Here is a 17738-nt window from a genome sequence, read left to right as displayed (position 1 = left end):
CTTTGCCCATCATTTATATATATAATACTATGATTGGATGTTACAGGTGGACGAGAAATAAGACTCTATAAAAATAACTATTGTCACATTTTTTTAAAAAAAAGGTTTTCTTAAATTTTTTAAATGGTAATGAAGAAGAATGAGTTTTTGTTATTAGGAAATACAATAATAAAGAAACATAACCCATATGGCTTACAAAAAGTAATCTCTTCACATGAAGTTTCCATTTGTCACAATGCCCCATTTAATCCATATTTTAAGAGAATCCAGCCAGTGTCTTAACTTGTTGCAATGAACCAAACCATAATGCCCAGCAATAATATAGTTTATCCGATAAGGATATAATGCATGTGTGTTATTAACCAGTATTTAGCGATTGAGTATTTCTTCTTAAAGGTTTCCCAGAAGAACTAGGTATGCTAGCTATTCAGACCTGAAATCCTTCAGATCTGATGATCACACTTAAAAACAGAGCAGTCCTATCTTCTATTTAAAAGAGCATCAGAACTCTGTCTGAGATAATCACATATTCTACTTTCCTTCAGTTTAAAATCTAATCAAATCTCCTGACCCAAATCTGCTCCAAGTCTCTCCACAGTCTTCAGAAAACAATATCGGCTTAGTGAAAAGATGCAGAACCAGTTTCACAGTTGGCTATGAGGCTTTGACAATTGAGAAAACACTGAGAGCTTTCAGTTGGAGTTTGTTGGAATTCAGATGCAGCTTTGGTTCCTGTAACACTGACTCCTTAGGAACTTGATATAGGGTTGTTTTATGGCTGTTCTTTAGGAGTTTGTATATTTTCATGAGACTCTGCTTGCCTAAATATAGGCATAGAACAATTATAAAACAAAGACTACAAAGATAAGACCATGCGCTAAGCATTCTTCAAATTCTACCCATCCCTGAAAATCTTCAGGGAAAGACATCATCCTATCCTACCATGAAATGCTAAAAATGTTCAGCATTAAGTATTGTTTACCTCTAATTGCCTATTTTAAGAAAACATGGTCCAATTTCAAAGCCATTTCCTTCAGTGACATGACAATGTTCTCATCCTTATGCAATGGGTTGGATTAGTTTACATGGAGGAAGTAGACTTATTCACAGAAATTTCAAGGAATCAAAGTCTCTGTCTTATCCTTAGATCTAATTTGTTCAGCTTTCTCTTGTGCCTGGGAGAAAAGATATTGTTGGACCAAATTTGAGTGACAGGAGGTTTCCTAGCCAATATTAAAGTTTATAGAACATCAACATTTTTAAAATGAGTAATACATGACATTCTTTAAAAAGAGATCCTATAAGGTAAAGATTGTAATAAGACATGTGTTAGTATTTTTTAATTTTTCCCCAGCACTTAAAACATCAATTATAAGCCTAAGCAGGATGTATATATTGTTATATGATGGCATATTTTACTAATGTCTGGGGGGAATTGTTAGGGAAAGAGCTGGAAAAGTATTCATCCCATATGATTCTGATTGGAATATAAACTGAAATTTCATTATTAACAAAGTATAATATATTGGCAAAGGTAGATGTGCCTTTAATGTTTCTTTTTAATTTAAACATATTCTCTTTCATCTAAAAGCCTTATAGTACTTTTGTTTTCCAATTGCTTCAATGTGATACCTGAAGATATCTGCTAGCATTTCCTCTTCCTTTATGGTTTTACTGTTCTGATTTGACCAATGAAAATAAATGGATTGAAAACAGCTTCACGTTATTAGGGATACACTGTCTGTTCTTCAAAAAAAAAAAAAGTTTAGAAACACTATCCATACACACCTTTGAGTTTCCTTTACAGTCTTTTATTATTTTCCCCAAACTAATAAAGTACTAGCTAACAAACTGTTCAAGGAGCACAGAAAGCGGGAATATTTTTTCTATGCTTTTATGTGACATCCCAGGCCTTCCTTTTTCACTTGTTAAAGAGGAAAGAATATATCTGGACATACTCAGATTAAAAACAACCTAAATCTACTCAATTTACTATTATTCAGATTTACTGCTCAGGTTCTTTTATAGGAATCAATGTAGAAGACTCCAATCTGAACTGAGTTTCCCTCCCACTGCATTCTCACCTAATTAGAATGCCTTTTCTTGGATAAACTAGTTTCAAAAGGCTATAAGTATAATTATAGATTAAACATTCCGATGAATTTATATAGCAATGTGTACAAATTTGTCTACATTTACATTTTATTTAAATGATAATTGGAGTTAATGTTGTGTTTTTGCGTAGCCTAGTTGAACAGTCCGATTGCTGGGTATACACACTTTCCTGATTCTTAAGGAAAGGATTCTTAAGGATTCTTAAATTTGGAAAAAAAGCCAGTATATTTCACAAATGCATCTGTTCCAACTGGACTTTAGTGGGTTGACATTGAGCAAGTTATGGCATGATAATTATAATTAATCTGAGGGGAAAAAATTGGACGCTCATTTATCTCTACATATCCAATTACATGAAGTGTTTGATTTAGATCAGGGACGGCAGTTCTACACTGAAATTTTGGGAAAAAGAGGAATCTTTTTAATATAAAGACTCCAGGTTATTTTTTTTTTTATTCTTGAATAAGGGCTTGAAGCAAATGGGAAATGGAAAATAGAAGGCTATTTATAGCCTATAATGATATATAAGAAAATGGATATATCTGTTTGGGATTTATTTTCCCATCTACAATCCATATATTTTTCTATGTTCAGAAATCCTGAACAACAGCTTGTGAACAGCCCTTGTCAAATGCCTTGTATTACTGCCGCACTCCATTTAACGAAAATAAACAAATAAATAACATAAATAAAAAACAGTTCTTCCTAAATATGCACATTCATCAAGACCAAAACCTAAGTACTAAGCTCAAGTGAGGGGGGGAAAAAACGCTGCAGGAAATTTTGTAGGACAGAACAATTACTTGCACTTAATCCTAACCTCTTCAATGAGTGACATTCATGCCATATTATTGTTAGCATTGCATGTTAAGCAAGCAAATTTTCAATCAACTTGTGTTGGCTTTACCACAGACACAGATGTTAGGCGGACTCCTTTGTTCATAAGGTTCTCATTATTAACTCAAACCAAGCTGAATATTTGACTGAAGGAAAGACCATATCATTGTTTTCAGATTTCACTCTATGACTTAACTGAACTACATCTGCCAGCTTTAGAAATACCAAGTACTTCTTGGCGCCAGTACTGGCGCCTCGATCTATGACTACCAGCCTAAATGCTTCAACTTGAGGAAGTTTAGTAACCATGAAAACAACATTAAAAAAACGTAAATTGCAATTAAAAATTGCTCACAGACTGACAGGGTGCACCAATGTTTGCACTGTGTTGAATTTATTCCACACACACACACACACATACAAAAAGCAAATAGAATTCACAATTAAAATAGGTAAGTTAGAAAAGCCAGAAAGTTGTTTTTATGATTTATGAAGTCTGCAACATACTTGAAACCATATTTATTTAATAGGTAAGCTAGCACTATGCCGCTCCTTTCCATCTGCTTTAAATCTATTATAAGACCTTAGGAGGCAAGAAGAGTACTCTAAATATAAATATAGCTCCACTTTTCACCTTTTGCAAAGCTAACTTTAAGTGGGGAGGGAAGAATTATAGATAACTCCAAAGGTGCATGTTGATGTCAAACTTCCAAAATTGTGTTTTCAGGACATTTTTAAAAAGGATTTATTACAAAATAAAACAAATGAAACTTCATTTTTAATTGACAAAATGATAATTATAATTAAAAGTCACCACATTTTAAATTCCAATGCTAGTTTTTGAAAGTTGCAATCAGCAATGCTCTGTTTTACGTAGGAATCCTTCGTAAAACTAAAGGAAATTCTGTCCTATGGTCTAGTCACTATTTCTTTCAGGAAAAAAACATATCAGGGAGTAAATGTCAGTGAATTATTCATAAAGAGGTAGATTTGGGGATAAACTTAAGATCTAGACTATTTAATTGAAATATCAAGATTTATTAGTTAAATATAAAATGATACTTTATTATCCAAAATTATTACTTTGTTAAAATACCAGAAATTATTTTCAATAGGAAAAAAAAAAGCCACTTAATTAAAAATGTATCTCACTTACCATGCTGTATATCTTTCATGTCTAAATGAAGACTGGACATTAATATACCAACTGCTTGTGATCTTTTGTTGCTTAATAACTTGACAACCTGTCAGTGAAAAGAAAAAGATATTATTTTCCAAATAATAGCTAGCAAACATGCATTCCCCTCATTCGCATCATAAATTTGTGACACACATTATTTATTATTATTTAGTATACAGCATATCATACATAGACTAGCAATATATACTAACATTGTAACACACACATTATATTGAATAAATATAGTAAAATGATGGTTTCTGACTCAATTTAATAATACATCTGACAGCTTTTAATTTTGTGAAGAAAACATACGTGCATAATATATTAAGGAAATTTCTAAGTTTCTCTGTTCCAAAAAGAACAACAACCCCTCCCTAAGATAAAAAATATGCTATTTTAAAAACATATATACTTCTATTATTTCTTTGATCTCATTGGGATTAAGAGTATTAATCAATATTTTGGGTAAATAATAATAAATAGTAAACAAACAGGCAAAGAATAATTTGCGAGGTGAATCAACATATTTCAAATAATATTTTACCCACATTTAAATGCCTCATCAATCTATCATAATGGACTGATGATAATAGTAATTCAGTTAGGGCTATGCTATCGGCATAAATCTGATCTATATTTTTCACATGTTGTTCTATGCTATCCATATTTTCAATAACTTTTTAAAATCAGTTTCTAAAGAATTTTCTCAAATACCCTTATGTTGAATGTAGCTTTCATAGATTAATAGAGCTGGAAGTAATCACTGAGTCCCACTGACATTCTTTTATTGAATCCCAGAAGCTGCTGGATATTTTCTATGGTTAGAATATACATTGTTTAAACTATGAGTTAATTGCCTTATTATAATTAATATAATATGTAACATGACTGTTTGACTCAAATTAAGTAATTTATAGTCACTTAATGGAACAGAGGCTAGCACATCAACATCACTTTATAATATGAAATAAAGTATTCACAGAAACAGAATTCGAAGCACTGCAAAGATCTATCCAGGGAAACAAATCAAAGCCTTGCCAACTTTAGAGGCAAATCAGGAGTCAAATCAGTAGTAGAAGAGAGGTGTGGTGGCTCAGTGGCTTAATGATGCTGGAGATGGTCTCTGCTCTGTTCGAGCTTGAGTCCTAGTGCTGTATGGCAGGGTGAGCTCCCACCACTCACTTCAGTCCACTTAACAGTTCAAAAACATGTTCTATGCGAACAGGTATCACTTTTGTGCTCCTTGCAGGCAGGCAAATTGTTGTCAGCTCTTAACCTTCTTGGTAACGGGACCATTTTTTTGAGGTGGCTCCATGGAAGGGAGGAGGCTTCGGATAATGCTGCAGGAAGAGCCATTTATCTTTCTTTCTGGTGCAAGACAAGCTTGTCCTCCTATGGTGCACCTTGAGAAGTGTGCGAGTTTGTCCTACAACAAACCTGGTACATTGGCAGCCATACTACTACTCTGCAATAGCATCGTTGCATTGCAGATATCCTGGCTAATATGAAAAGCATTGTTGCATTGTATTGATCTCCTGGCTAATATAAAAACATCACACAACAACAATAACAGGATGAGGATGAAGAGAAGAAGGAGAAGGAAAAGGAGGAGAAGGAGAAGGAGGAGGAGGAGGAGGAGGAGAAGGAGAAGGAGGAGGAGGAGGAGGAGGAGGAGGAGGAGGAGGAGGAGGAGGAGGAGGAGAAGGGGTAGTAGTTGTAGTGGTAGTAGTAGTAGTACTAGTAATGCTGGCCCAAACCAGACACTCTCTCTTCTGCCCTCTCTTCAGAAAGGACATAGTGTTCTAAGTAAAAAAGAGTTGAAACAAAGACTAACTGATATCTCGAACAGCACAAAAGCAACAGAATAAGGTTGTGGGTATTGAAGCTTGCACCAAAGAAACAGCTAGCACAAGTATTCAAAGGTGTCCATATTGTAACATCAGATATAAGCAGCGGGTGACTGTAAGAAAAAGTCACTAATGTAGAGCATGGCTGCAGGTATAATTTAATACCCTGGATGCAAAATCAACAAACAAACAAGAATAAAAGCCAAGCAGTGCACCACCAAAATGTTAGCAAAAGTTACAGTTAGAAAAGTAGATCAGCAAACTAAGATCAGATGCACGTAAGTTAGAACAGATGAAAGAAAAGAAACTGAAGATGACCAAAGAATCCTTGATCAAGAAATATCACCCAGAAAGAAGGAAAATTAAGAAATCACAGAAATAATAAAGCAGCTAATAACTGCTATAGTCAGGAAGATGAGCAGATATGAAGCTTGAATTCCATGCTATAGGCAGAATCTCTCATTTCAATCAAATTGGTAACTTTTTCTAATAATCCATTAATGGAGAGACTGAAGTGAATCAGCGACAAAAAAGGAAACAGTAATGTTCTGGTTGCCACTATGGGACAACTAAAGAAATACAACAAGAATGCAGCTTGGAAATGCAGGTGGATAAGAATTTTTTAAAAAGCTGAAATGAAAAAAAAAACATATACAGATATTCCTCGACTTACAACCACAATTGAGTCCAAAATTTCTGTCGCTAAGTGACACAGTCGTTGAGTTTTGTTCCATTCTACAAGCTTTCTCGCCACAGATGTTAAGTGACTGACTGCGATGGTTACGTTAGTGAAACAATCGTTAAGTGACTCGTGCTTCCCCATTGACTTTGCTTATCAGAAGGTTGCGAAAGGTACATGACACTGGGAACTGCAACAGGAAAACTGAAGAAACAAACAGAAGTGCTCATTCTGGCATAAGACCATACTTTTTCAAGTTATATTTCTGCCTGAGACTCAGATTTCTTTTACAGTATCTTACAATTGTCTTGGTAGTGCTTTTTCCTCCTGTTAATCAAGATTATTCCTTCTGCCCATCACACTGAGATGGGGATTTAATTAATTAATCTATCCATTCATCTCATACAAGTGATTCTTGGTGGATTACAAGGATTAAAACACAGGAAACCTCGCTGCATATTACTTCCAGCACCCAAGGATGAACAACATCCCTAGACATTAAAACACAAGAACAACAACAACAAAGCTCTTCTCTTCAGCTAACCCAAATGTCTGGGTGGAAAGAGCTATGTCTTCAATGTTTTATGGTAGGAGAAGATGAAATACTGCTATAAATAAATAAAATTGGCAGAGATGAATTGGCCTAATACCATCTCTCAATCACTGGCTTTCGTTTCTTCCTGATAAACATGTTTGGGAGCACAAATACTGAGGTTTAGCTTTCCATCAATGACACTATCTTCTGAACTTTTAATAAAAAAAAAACATTGACATATTTTCAGAAACACGAAGGATTTATTTTTACAAGAAGTGTTTTGGGGTTACACATTTATTTTATTTGTTGGAAGTAGCAAATTTCCAAGTGCAGTTTAATAATTATGCTGGGACATTTGTAAAAACAAACAAACAGACAAATGTACAAATGCTTTCAAAGGAAAAATAAAGTAGATAATTATGAACAGCTAAGATTAAGAACTGGGAAAGACACCATGATTTTTTTAAAAAGAAAAACCAAATGTGAATTCTAGTAGTTGGATCAGCTTTTCTTATGAACTGACATTAAATTTTTAAAAATTACAAATATATAACAATAAAACATTGCCTAGAGCAGTGATAGTGAACCTATGGCACACGTGCCACAGGTGGCACGCAGAGCCATTTGTCAGGGCATGCGAGGTGCTGCCCTGTCAGCTGGCTAGCGCGCATGTGCGCACTGGCCAGCGGAGTTCATCCTTTTTTAAAGCCATTTTTCGCCCTCCCCAGGCTCCAGAGGCTGTATAGGAGCCTGGGGAGGGCGAAAAGAGCCTCCCGCCCCCCGGAGACCCTCCTCCGGGGGCTTCATGAGCTTCCCTGAAGCCTTCGGAGCGCAAAAAACTGACCCTGCGGGCAAACCGGACCTTCAAGGAATGGACTTCTGGTTTGCTTGGAGGGTCGTTTTGACTGCTCCGGAGGCTTCAGGGAAGCCTCTTGAAGGTCCCTGAAGCCTTCGGAGCACTTAAAATGACCCTCCGAGCAAACCGCAGATTTCCAGTTTGCTTGGAGGGTCATTTTGGCTGCTTCGGAGGCTTCAGGGAAGCCTCCTGAAGGTCCCTGAAGCCCCTGGAGGGCTTTCGGGGGGGGGGGGACGGGAGATGCTGTTTTCGCCCTCCCCATGCTCCTATAAAGCCTCTGGAGCCTGGGGAGGGCGAAAAAGGCCTGCAAAAATGGGGGGGTCGCGCCTGTAGTGCACGCATGTGCACTGGGGGGGTCACGCATTTCATTATGGGTGCGGCACGCCTGCACATGACCCCCCTCCACTCCCTCCACTTATGGCACGCGAGCCAAAAAAGTTTCGCCATCGCTGGCCTAGAGCTCTGGAGTTAAAGATGCTCACCAGTACAGAAGAGGTAACATGTTAAGTACTGAATTTCCCTGCCATTGACTTGCATTGCTGGTTCCTGATTGGCTAAGACACGAGCAGCCTGCTGGGGGAGAATCTAGCTACCTGATTGGCTAAGCGTCTGACAGCTCTAGTATAAAAGATCTGTCAGCTGTCATTTACTTTTGCTGTTTGCCGGTTCGATGTTTGCCTTACATTTTGAGCTGTTTGTCGCTGTTAATAAAGGTTGTGTTAACGTCAACCTGCCTTGTCTCAGTCCCTGTCTGCCTCGTTCTCCCTACAGAACACTGGTGATGAGGATGGGATCAGGTCTGAGGTAAAGGATGAAAACAAAGTCACTGTTAGAGCTGCCTCAAGTCACCAGGCGACTAGACGTCGTCCGAACTGATTCTTTCCGTCCTGTCCTTCTCAGGATGGCTACCCTACTGGCATTCACGATATTCAGCCCGGCCACTGAAACATGGGACGCTTACTTCGAATGGTTTGAGTGCTTCCTGGAGGCAAACAACTTTACCGGTTTGTCTAGTGGCCGTAAAAGAGGCTATTTCCTCAGTGCCTTTGGCCATGAGATGTTTGGCACAGCCAGGGCTTTAGCAGCCCCTCAGTCAGTGCACTCAATGCCCTGGGAGACACTTTTGGAGAAGTTAAAAAAACATTATTCTCCAGCTCCCTCACATATGGTGACATGCTATGCGTTTAGACAGAGGATCCAGAGAGAAGAGGAATCTGTGACAGATTACATGGCTTCCCTCTGGACAGTGGCTCTACATTGTAACTTCCCTGTGCTGGACAATGCCCTGTTGGAACAGCTGGTCTGTGGTATTAGAGACTTCAGCGGCATTTGCTGGTGCATAAAGAGCTGACCCTTCAGGCAGCCATGGATGAAGCCATGGTGTACGAAATGTCTGATAAGTCTACCGCAGAAATTCAAAAATTTCTGCCACCGGCCACCCATGCCAGCAGGGGCCATGCTGTCCACCACGACGAAGTCGATGCAGATGATTTCTCAGACGTCAAGGAAGAAATCAGCTGCCTCAAACTGACAACCCGAAAAAAATGAACTCAGAAAGACTTTTTGCCTCAGTCGGGTTGCCTTAGTTGTGGCGGGGATCATGCAAGGTCAGTTTGCAGGTTCAAAGCCGCCATCTGCCAGCGGTGTGACAGGAAGGGACATTTGGCCAAGGTGTGCAGGGCGGCTATGCCAGTTGCTGATCGGCCTCCTGAATGCGCCTTGCCAAGGCAGTCCACAAGATGGGCTCCTAGGCACCGCGAAGACTGTTTCACTATCGGGGGTGACCAGCAGCACTCTGAATGGGCCATCAGCCACGCATCTCTATCAAAGCATACTTAATTTTTATGCCATATTTTTGCCCCATAAGGCTTCTTTGGCAGAGCCTCTGCACAGGCTCCTGGACTCTAAGACGCCCTGGCATTGGGGTCCCAAGGAAACCTATGCTTTTTGGGCAGTTAAGGACATTCTCACATCCCAGTCACTGTTGGTCCAATACAATGACCGCCTCCCTTTGGTTTTGGCGTGTGATGCATCGCCCTATGGCATTGGGGCTGTTCTGAGCCACCTCCTTCCTAATGGCTCAGAAGCCCCAATTGCCTATTATTCTCACACACTCTCAGCTGCAGAAAGGAACTACAGTCAGCTAGACAAAGAAGCTCTAGCTGCTGTAGCAGGGGTCAAGCATTTTCACGACTATGTCTATGTTTGTTTCTTCCAATTGGTCACTGACCACAAACCCCTCTTGGGTCTCTTGGCGGAGGACCACCAAACCCCTCAGATTTTGTCACCTAGAATGTCCAGATGGACAGTTTTCCTGGCAGCATACAATTATCAACTTCTCTATAGGCCAGGAAAGAATTTGGGGCATGCGGATGCCCTCAGTTGCTGCCTCCTGCCAACGCCTGTGGTAGACCCTGCTCCCGCTGCCTCAGTCCTCCTCGTAGAGAAATTAGCCATGCCAGTATCCGCCCGGGATATTGCCAGGCTATCTGCAACAACCCTGTCCTCTCCAAAGTGCTGGAGTGAGGGTGTAGAGGGTGGCCACAAGGGTCAGTAGGTCAGGAGTTCCAGCCCTTTTACATACGGCAGCGTGAGCTATCCATTCTCAATGGATGCTTGTTGTGGGGAAACCGGGTAGTACCTCCCCCCAAGCTTAGGGCGCCAATTTTGAGTTGCCTGCACACTGCTCACCCAGGTATTGTGCGCATGAAGGTGCTGGGCCAGAGCTATGTGTGGTGGCCCAAAATTGACCAGGAGATAGAGCACTGGGTAGCCATCTGTCAACAGTGCAGCAGTCGAGGCCGGCTCCCCCGTCAGTGCCCGTCAGAGAGTGGGACATGTCCTGGGCTCCCTGGGCACGAGTCCATTTGGACTTCCCTGGCCCGTTTCTAGGGCAGAACTTTTTAATTGTTGTAGACACCTACTCAAAGTGGGTGGAGTTGGCACTCATGCCATCCACACTTCGGAGGCCGTTATCAAAGTATTGGGAAGGCTCTTCGCAACACATGGGCTGCCTGATGTGGTGGTGACGGACAACGGGCCCCAGTTCACGTCAGCACCCTTCCAAATGTTTCTACGCCAGCATGGCATAAGACACACATCCACGGCTCCATTTCACCCGTCCGGCAATGGCCTGGTGGACAGAACCGTCAGGTCAGCTAAGGAGGCATCGGGCTGCCTGGGGCCAGGAAGTTTGCATGACAAATTGTTCCAATACCTCCTGGCGCAACATACAACACTGTGCCTGGTTACCAACCAAAGCCCAGCAGAATGGTTTATGGGGCGCCGGCTCCAGACAACCCTGGACTGCTGCATCCCAGCTGCACCCCGGCTATGCAGCAGAAAAAGCCCTAATACAGGCAATACAATTCGAGCCTTTAGCTTGGGAGACCTGGTCTATGCCCAAAACTATGGCGCTAAACCAAGGTGGCTCCCCAGACAAATAATACAGCTAACTGGACGCTACTCTTATAGGGTCCAGCTCGACGATGGGCGAGAGTGGCGCTGGCACATAAATCAGCTTCGCCGAAGACCGACCGGAACTACAGATCACTAACCAGGGCAGGCCCAATCTAACCCTGGTAAACTAACACCACCAGAAGCCGCTCCCGCAACTTGCCCCGACACATTCGCATTGCCTGCCCTACCTGGTAGTCCAGTTGGTCCAGCGGAGGTCACTCTTCCCACCGACTCGGCTGCTCAGTCTCCGGCAGTTCTGTAGGCCCAGCCAGCAGAGACTCCTCCTCTGACCGCTGCCCCTGAACTGAGACGATCAGGGCGGAGCCGACGCTGGCCGGTGTACTTGGTGGACTATGCATGTGCCAACTGGGAGGAGAGGGGTGTTAAGTACTGAAGTTCCCTGCTATTGCCTTGCATTGCTGGTTCCTGATTGGCTAAGATGCGAGAAGCCTGCTGGTGAGAGAATCTAGCTACCTGATTGGCTAAGCGTCTGACACCTCTAGTATAAAAGATCTGTCAGCTGTCATTTGCTTTTGCTGTTTGCCGGTTCGAAGTTTGCCTTATGTTTTGAGCTGTTTGTCACTGTTAATAAAGGTTGTGTTAACGTCAACCTGCCTTGCCTCAGTCCCTGTCTGCCTTGTTCTCCCTACAGAACATAACACATGATACAAAAATTGTTTCCAGACATGACAGTTCTTAAATTTAAATGAGGCGGCCAACCATGAGTACCAAACTGGCTAGTAAACAGAAATATAGCAGTATTTTTTCCCATTTCTATGTTAAACGAGCAAGTATTATGTTCTCTCTGGAGTCCATTAAAATAAAATGTTCATAGAAGACATCCTCAGTCAATGAGAGTTTTGTTCATTCTAGAGTAGTTAATGTTTGAATTCAAACACTCTCAAGCAGAAATATGTAAATAATGGTAGAGAAACAGATATAATCACACAACTGTTCTCAAAATTAGCTCCTGGTACAAGTTCATCTAAGTGAACCCATATCCTCCATAACAGATTGAAAAATGAAATTGTCAATGCTGATGCACTTCACTCTCTCTAAGATACTGTGTTCAAGAAAACAGAATACAGATTCTACAAATGGCAAGAGATATTGGACTGCACTATTTCTGGAATGATACAGGATGATGAAATGAAATGTCACAATAAAATTTAGTTAAAAGTAGTTAAACTTTGAGTACTATGTATAAGACAAAGTTGAAAAGTCTTTTTATAAAAGATAAATAATTCTATATAGAATAGAATATAAATATGCAATATCATTGGATGATTTCAGGATGATGTAATGAAACACCATAATATAAATTTACTTCAAATTTAATATGCCTCATATAAAAAGGATGCAATAATAGCTATACTTAATGGATGTTTAACAATTATAACAATTTGTATACATGTATATTAGATTGATGATACTAATAATGGTAAAAACATGGAATTGAAAATTATTAGAGAATGTTATCAATGCTAAAATAATAGAATGACTTAGAATAGGATATAAAAAATTCTTTATTATTGGATATATTGAAGATGATATAATGAATGATTATAATATAAATGGATACATATTTAGAATACCTTGTTTAAAATGGAGAAACAATAGTGATAATCAAACAAATGAAGTATAATAATAATGTATACAAAATTATTTGATTGACAATATGTGATTTTTGATAAAGCTTACGTGATGACTATGGCAAGGACACAGAAAGACCTTGTAACCAATCGACACACTATATGCAGTTGAAGAGGTTTTTATGTTATATGTTTTGTGTGTTTGTGTTTGTTGGAAAATAAAAATTTAATTTTAAAAAAGAAGTGATATACTATAATTATTATTGAGCTGTGGCACAGTGGTTAAGAGTGCAGTACTGCAAGTTTACTTCTGCTGAACTGCCGGCTGCCTGCAATTTGGCCGTTCAAATCTCACCAGGCTCAAGTTGACTCAGCCTTCCATCCTTAAAATGAGGACCCAAATTGTTGGGGGTAATATGCTGACTTTGTAAAACTGCTTAGAGTGGGCTCTAAAGGACTGTGAAGCAGTATATAAGTCTATTGCTATTCAATAGAATGAAGATAAATTCTCAAATTCTTTGAAGAACCATAGAAAAGGCAACAAACATTTCTTAAAACAAACATTTTGTTTATAGGACCCAAAGATAATATGTGGATAGCAAAAGATCTTTTATAAAACTATACAAACAAAGCTATTAGTTCTCATTTGTGATTTAAAAAGTTTCATAAGCTTAATTAATTAAAAAAATCTTCTTTGTAGAATAGTAATTGCTTTTATCACCAATAAATACAATACAATACAATACAAAAAGACTCATATATAACGTTAAATGTTTCATGAAATTAAAAACATTTTGAATGAATACTACAGTATCATTTTTCCTCCAGCACAGTGGCTGCAACAATACATGGCTAATTCTCAAAATATGAATATTAGCATAAAGGCCTAAAGCTGTTCCCACAATTAGAAATAAAAAAAAACCCATTAACTGTGGCCACACAAGCCTACAGGCTACAGACGGGAGACGCCATTGAACTGAGCAACTACAAAAGTTTGCTATTCAAATCGCCTCAAGATCAAACCATCTCAGACACAATGCAGATCTCCTTTTTTAAGTTAAGAATTTGGAACAATGTTTTAAAAACAACTTTTAAAAATATAAAAGAAGCCTGAGATATTATCAGAACATTAACTTCTATGACCAAGTTTCTAGCTGTTGAGTGGCCCTTATTGTTGATCAGTAAACAAACGACATGCCAAATTTGTTCCCGCACAGATAACACAAGCAAAAAGAGTCAAATACTTAAGGAGACATAATGCAATGCAGATGTTACATAATTAAACACTTGGAGAAAAAGAAAGTGCATCCTTTTACTCCAAAACAATAGCAACTTCCTGAAAAATTTGTTTTGAATTAAATTCTTTCGGAAAGATATTTAAATATAGTTAGTAATTGATAGTGTCTCAGAATTATTATTCATTTTAACTAGCTAAAGTATTAGTTGATTACAATTTTTATAAAACAACTCAAAGTTCATAATTCAACAGTAACATACAAAATAACAAATGTAAACATTTGTGTTCAGGCTTGTAAAATCTGGCACAATAGGAACATAGTACTTTTTTTTTCTAAATGGATATCCCCAAAATTTACCACCTATGTTCTACATTTATATAATGTTAATCATAATGAAATGTATTTGCTTTGACTTAACAGACGTGAATTTAACCATTGTGGCTTAGTGTTACATGTTAAATAGGCTACTTTTTGTTAATAAAGCATGGTTAAACATTCTGATTTAGCATGACGCATAAATCTAGCCAACCTCTCACTTTTTCACTTCTCATGTTGTCAGAATCAAGGCCAAAGATGACACAACAAAACCCAATCAAGTCCAATACTTGTTTTGCTTACACCTAATGTAGACAACCACTACCATAAATATTATCTAGCTAGATGTATTTGCAGGTTTTTAAAATTAGTTTTCATACATTTTTTAAAAATTGTGCCAACAGAAAATATTACCTAGCTGATACATTAATAAGTTAAGTGCAGGGACGTGCGGTCAGGGGAGGCAGGGGAGGCAGAGCCTCCCCGCTCTCATCATGAAAAAAAAAAAAAAAGGAAAAAGGCGCTGAGGAGCCATCTGCACACGTGGTCTGGGAATGGGACCATGTGTGCAGGAGGTTCCTCTAGCCTCAGCCTCCCTCCTGCACACGAGCCTTACTAAGTCAACATGAAGGGGACAGCGGAGCGCGAGCTGCAGTCCCCTTCATGTTGACTCAGGAAGGCAGGGAATGGGGCCACATGTGCAGGAGGCTAAGGCAGCTTCAGCCTCCTGCACATGTGGTCCCATTCCCCTCCTTCCTGAGTCAACATGAAGGGGACCGCGGCTCGCGCTGATGACGTCACCAGCCTCACCAGCCATAAACCTCACCGCACGTCACTGGTTAAGTGATGCAGTTTTTCTAACATAGGGACCTTAACCTTATGAGAATTTCCTTCCTCATACTGCAAAACTCTACATTCAGGCTAAGATAATATAGCAACAAAGAATATTCATTTTAGCTGCATTATTTTTTGGAATATGAAATTGTAAACTTCATTTTGTCTTTGGTATCAATTTAACATTTGTCATATAAAATCTTGACATTTTAAGAGCTGGAACATTAACCTGTTAATGTAATATTAGATAGAATTTATAGAAATTCTAATATAAACTTAAATTACATGCTAAAGCTACTTCTGGCTGTGTCTCCAGTCATTAGAATCAATCATGTTTATGTACATGGAAATGGTCAAAGAAATGGTTGGTTTGTTTATTCAATTTGTATGGAAGCCCCTTTCAAATCCATGACTCTGGGTGGCTAATAAAACTTAAAAACAATGTAAAAACTGAATTACAAAATTACAAATGACATATACAGTGGAGCAGCCAAGAAAAACCATCAGCAACAGCAATTAACAGGCTTACTTCGTAATTGTTCAGTTGCACCAGTGGATTGCTGATTTGTGTTTTCTATCATTTTTTTCAGATAATTTTATTTAAAAACTACATATATAAAAATAAAATACAATATTAACTACAAACAATACAAAAAAAAGGAAGAAGGTGGTAGTGGGGGGTGCTATGTGACAAAGGAACAGAGGAGAAAAAAGGAAAGAAAAATAAAAAGCAGCTTTCCTCTTCATTCCAGCAGATAATAATAATTTTAATAGCTTATCGCCATCTCCAAATAACTTATCTCTTAGAATAAGAAAAACAAAGTCCAAATACTATATCAATCAATCTTTGTCAGCAAAAGTCCAGTAACCGTAACCAGATGTAAGTATTTTCTTCTTTTAACCTTGGTTGCCCAAGCCATTTTATAAATCTTCCCTGATTTTTTTTAAAACAAGTATTATTTAACCCCTTTACAAAAACAAGTCCATAAGATGTTTTCTATTATTTAAATTAAAAGGCAATACTAGTCATTTAATAGACACTATTGTTTCAGATTTGTTTGGAGTTGGACTCTAACATATTTAATAAAATAAATACAATACCATACAATACAATACAATAGCAGAGTTGGAAGGGACCTTGGAGGTCTTCTATTCCAACCCCCTGCCTAAGCAGGAAACCCTATACCGTTTCAGACAAATAGCTATCCAACATCTTCTTAAAGACTTCCAGTGTTGGGGCATTCACAACTTCTGGAGGCAAGCTGTTCCACTGATTAATTGTTCTAACTGTCAGGAAATTTCTCCTCAGTTCTAAGTTGCTTCTCTCCTTGATTAGTTTCCACCCATTGCTTCTTGTTCTACCCTCAGGTGCCTTGGAGAATAGTTTGACTATTCTCTTCTTTGTGGCAACCTTTGTGGTTTTAAAATAGTGCAAATGATGTAAAGTAAATATCTAAAGAGAAAAAAAGACAAATACCTAAACTCTTTGAGGGAAATGGGCAGTCTAGGAATGCAAAATATGAATGAAGAATGAATTAATGAATTAATAAATGAACCCATGAATCTGAGCATAGTATGAAAACAGAGACATCATAAGAAACAGTACTTTGGCCCCATCCTTTCTTTTTTTCCTTCCACCTACTACCAAATGTTTCAATAGTGGGGAGTAAAAACTTCCAAATAATAAGCAGCATTTTGGGTTGATTTTTTTTTTCCAGCAGCAAAGAATGTATTTCCATTCTTTGCAATTCAGTTAGTGATGTCACAACTTTTCCTTATTGTATGATAACAAATATTTGGCTTATCTGCTATTGCATCTAACTCCTATATCTATGAATATATCTCCTATATCTACTCCTATATCTACTCTCTGGTCTAAATTTGAACTGTTAATAAAAGGAAAAGTGGCCCTTTTCCAACATGTTCTCTTTTCCTACCATCTCACCCTACCCACCATCCACTGCCTTATATGAAATTCTTTTAAACAGAGGTCTTCAAATTATAAGCAACCTTTCATTGTATTTTTTCTCATTAAGATTGCAGCATTTCAACTGGTGGGATAAAAGAAATACATTACATGTGTTGTTTTAAAGAACTAATCCCTAATTAATATAGAACTGCCCTTGTTAATGCTTCTTTGTATGACATTGGGTGAAAGATTTCTCATATTGTTTAGATTCACATATACAGCAATAAGTAAAAATAAGCATCATGTTCTACAACAAGGGACAGAGCAAGACAGATTTAA

At 38.5% G+C, this 17738-nt stretch overlaps 1 protein-coding gene across 8 annotated transcripts in view; it reads right to left on the bottom strand.

Annotated features, from left to right (window-relative positions):
• Window positions 1-17738, bottom strand: part of FMN2 (formin 2) — a 199895-nt gene that overhangs the window by 105137 nt on the left and 77020 nt on the right. For all 8 annotated transcript variants that reach the window (XR_014174411.1, XM_081941726.1, XM_081941730.1 and 5 more), the window contains one exon: window positions 4109-4196. Coding sequence is in view for 7 of the 8 variants with exons in the window: in XM_081941726.1 (XP_081797852.1) it covers window positions 4109-4196 (88 nt within the window). In the remaining variant the exon portion in view is untranslated. The remainder of the gene's footprint in view (window positions 1-4108; window positions 4197-17738) is intronic.

The sequence above is a fragment of the Natrix helvetica genome (genome assembly GCF_964273705.1).
Source record: "Natrix helvetica genome assembly, chromosome: 2".
Classification (NCBI taxonomy): Eukaryota; Metazoa; Chordata; class Lepidosauria; order Squamata; family Natricidae; genus Natrix; species Natrix helvetica.
Note: the sequence above shows the minus strand (reverse complement) of the source record. Positions and strands in the feature narration are given on the sequence as shown.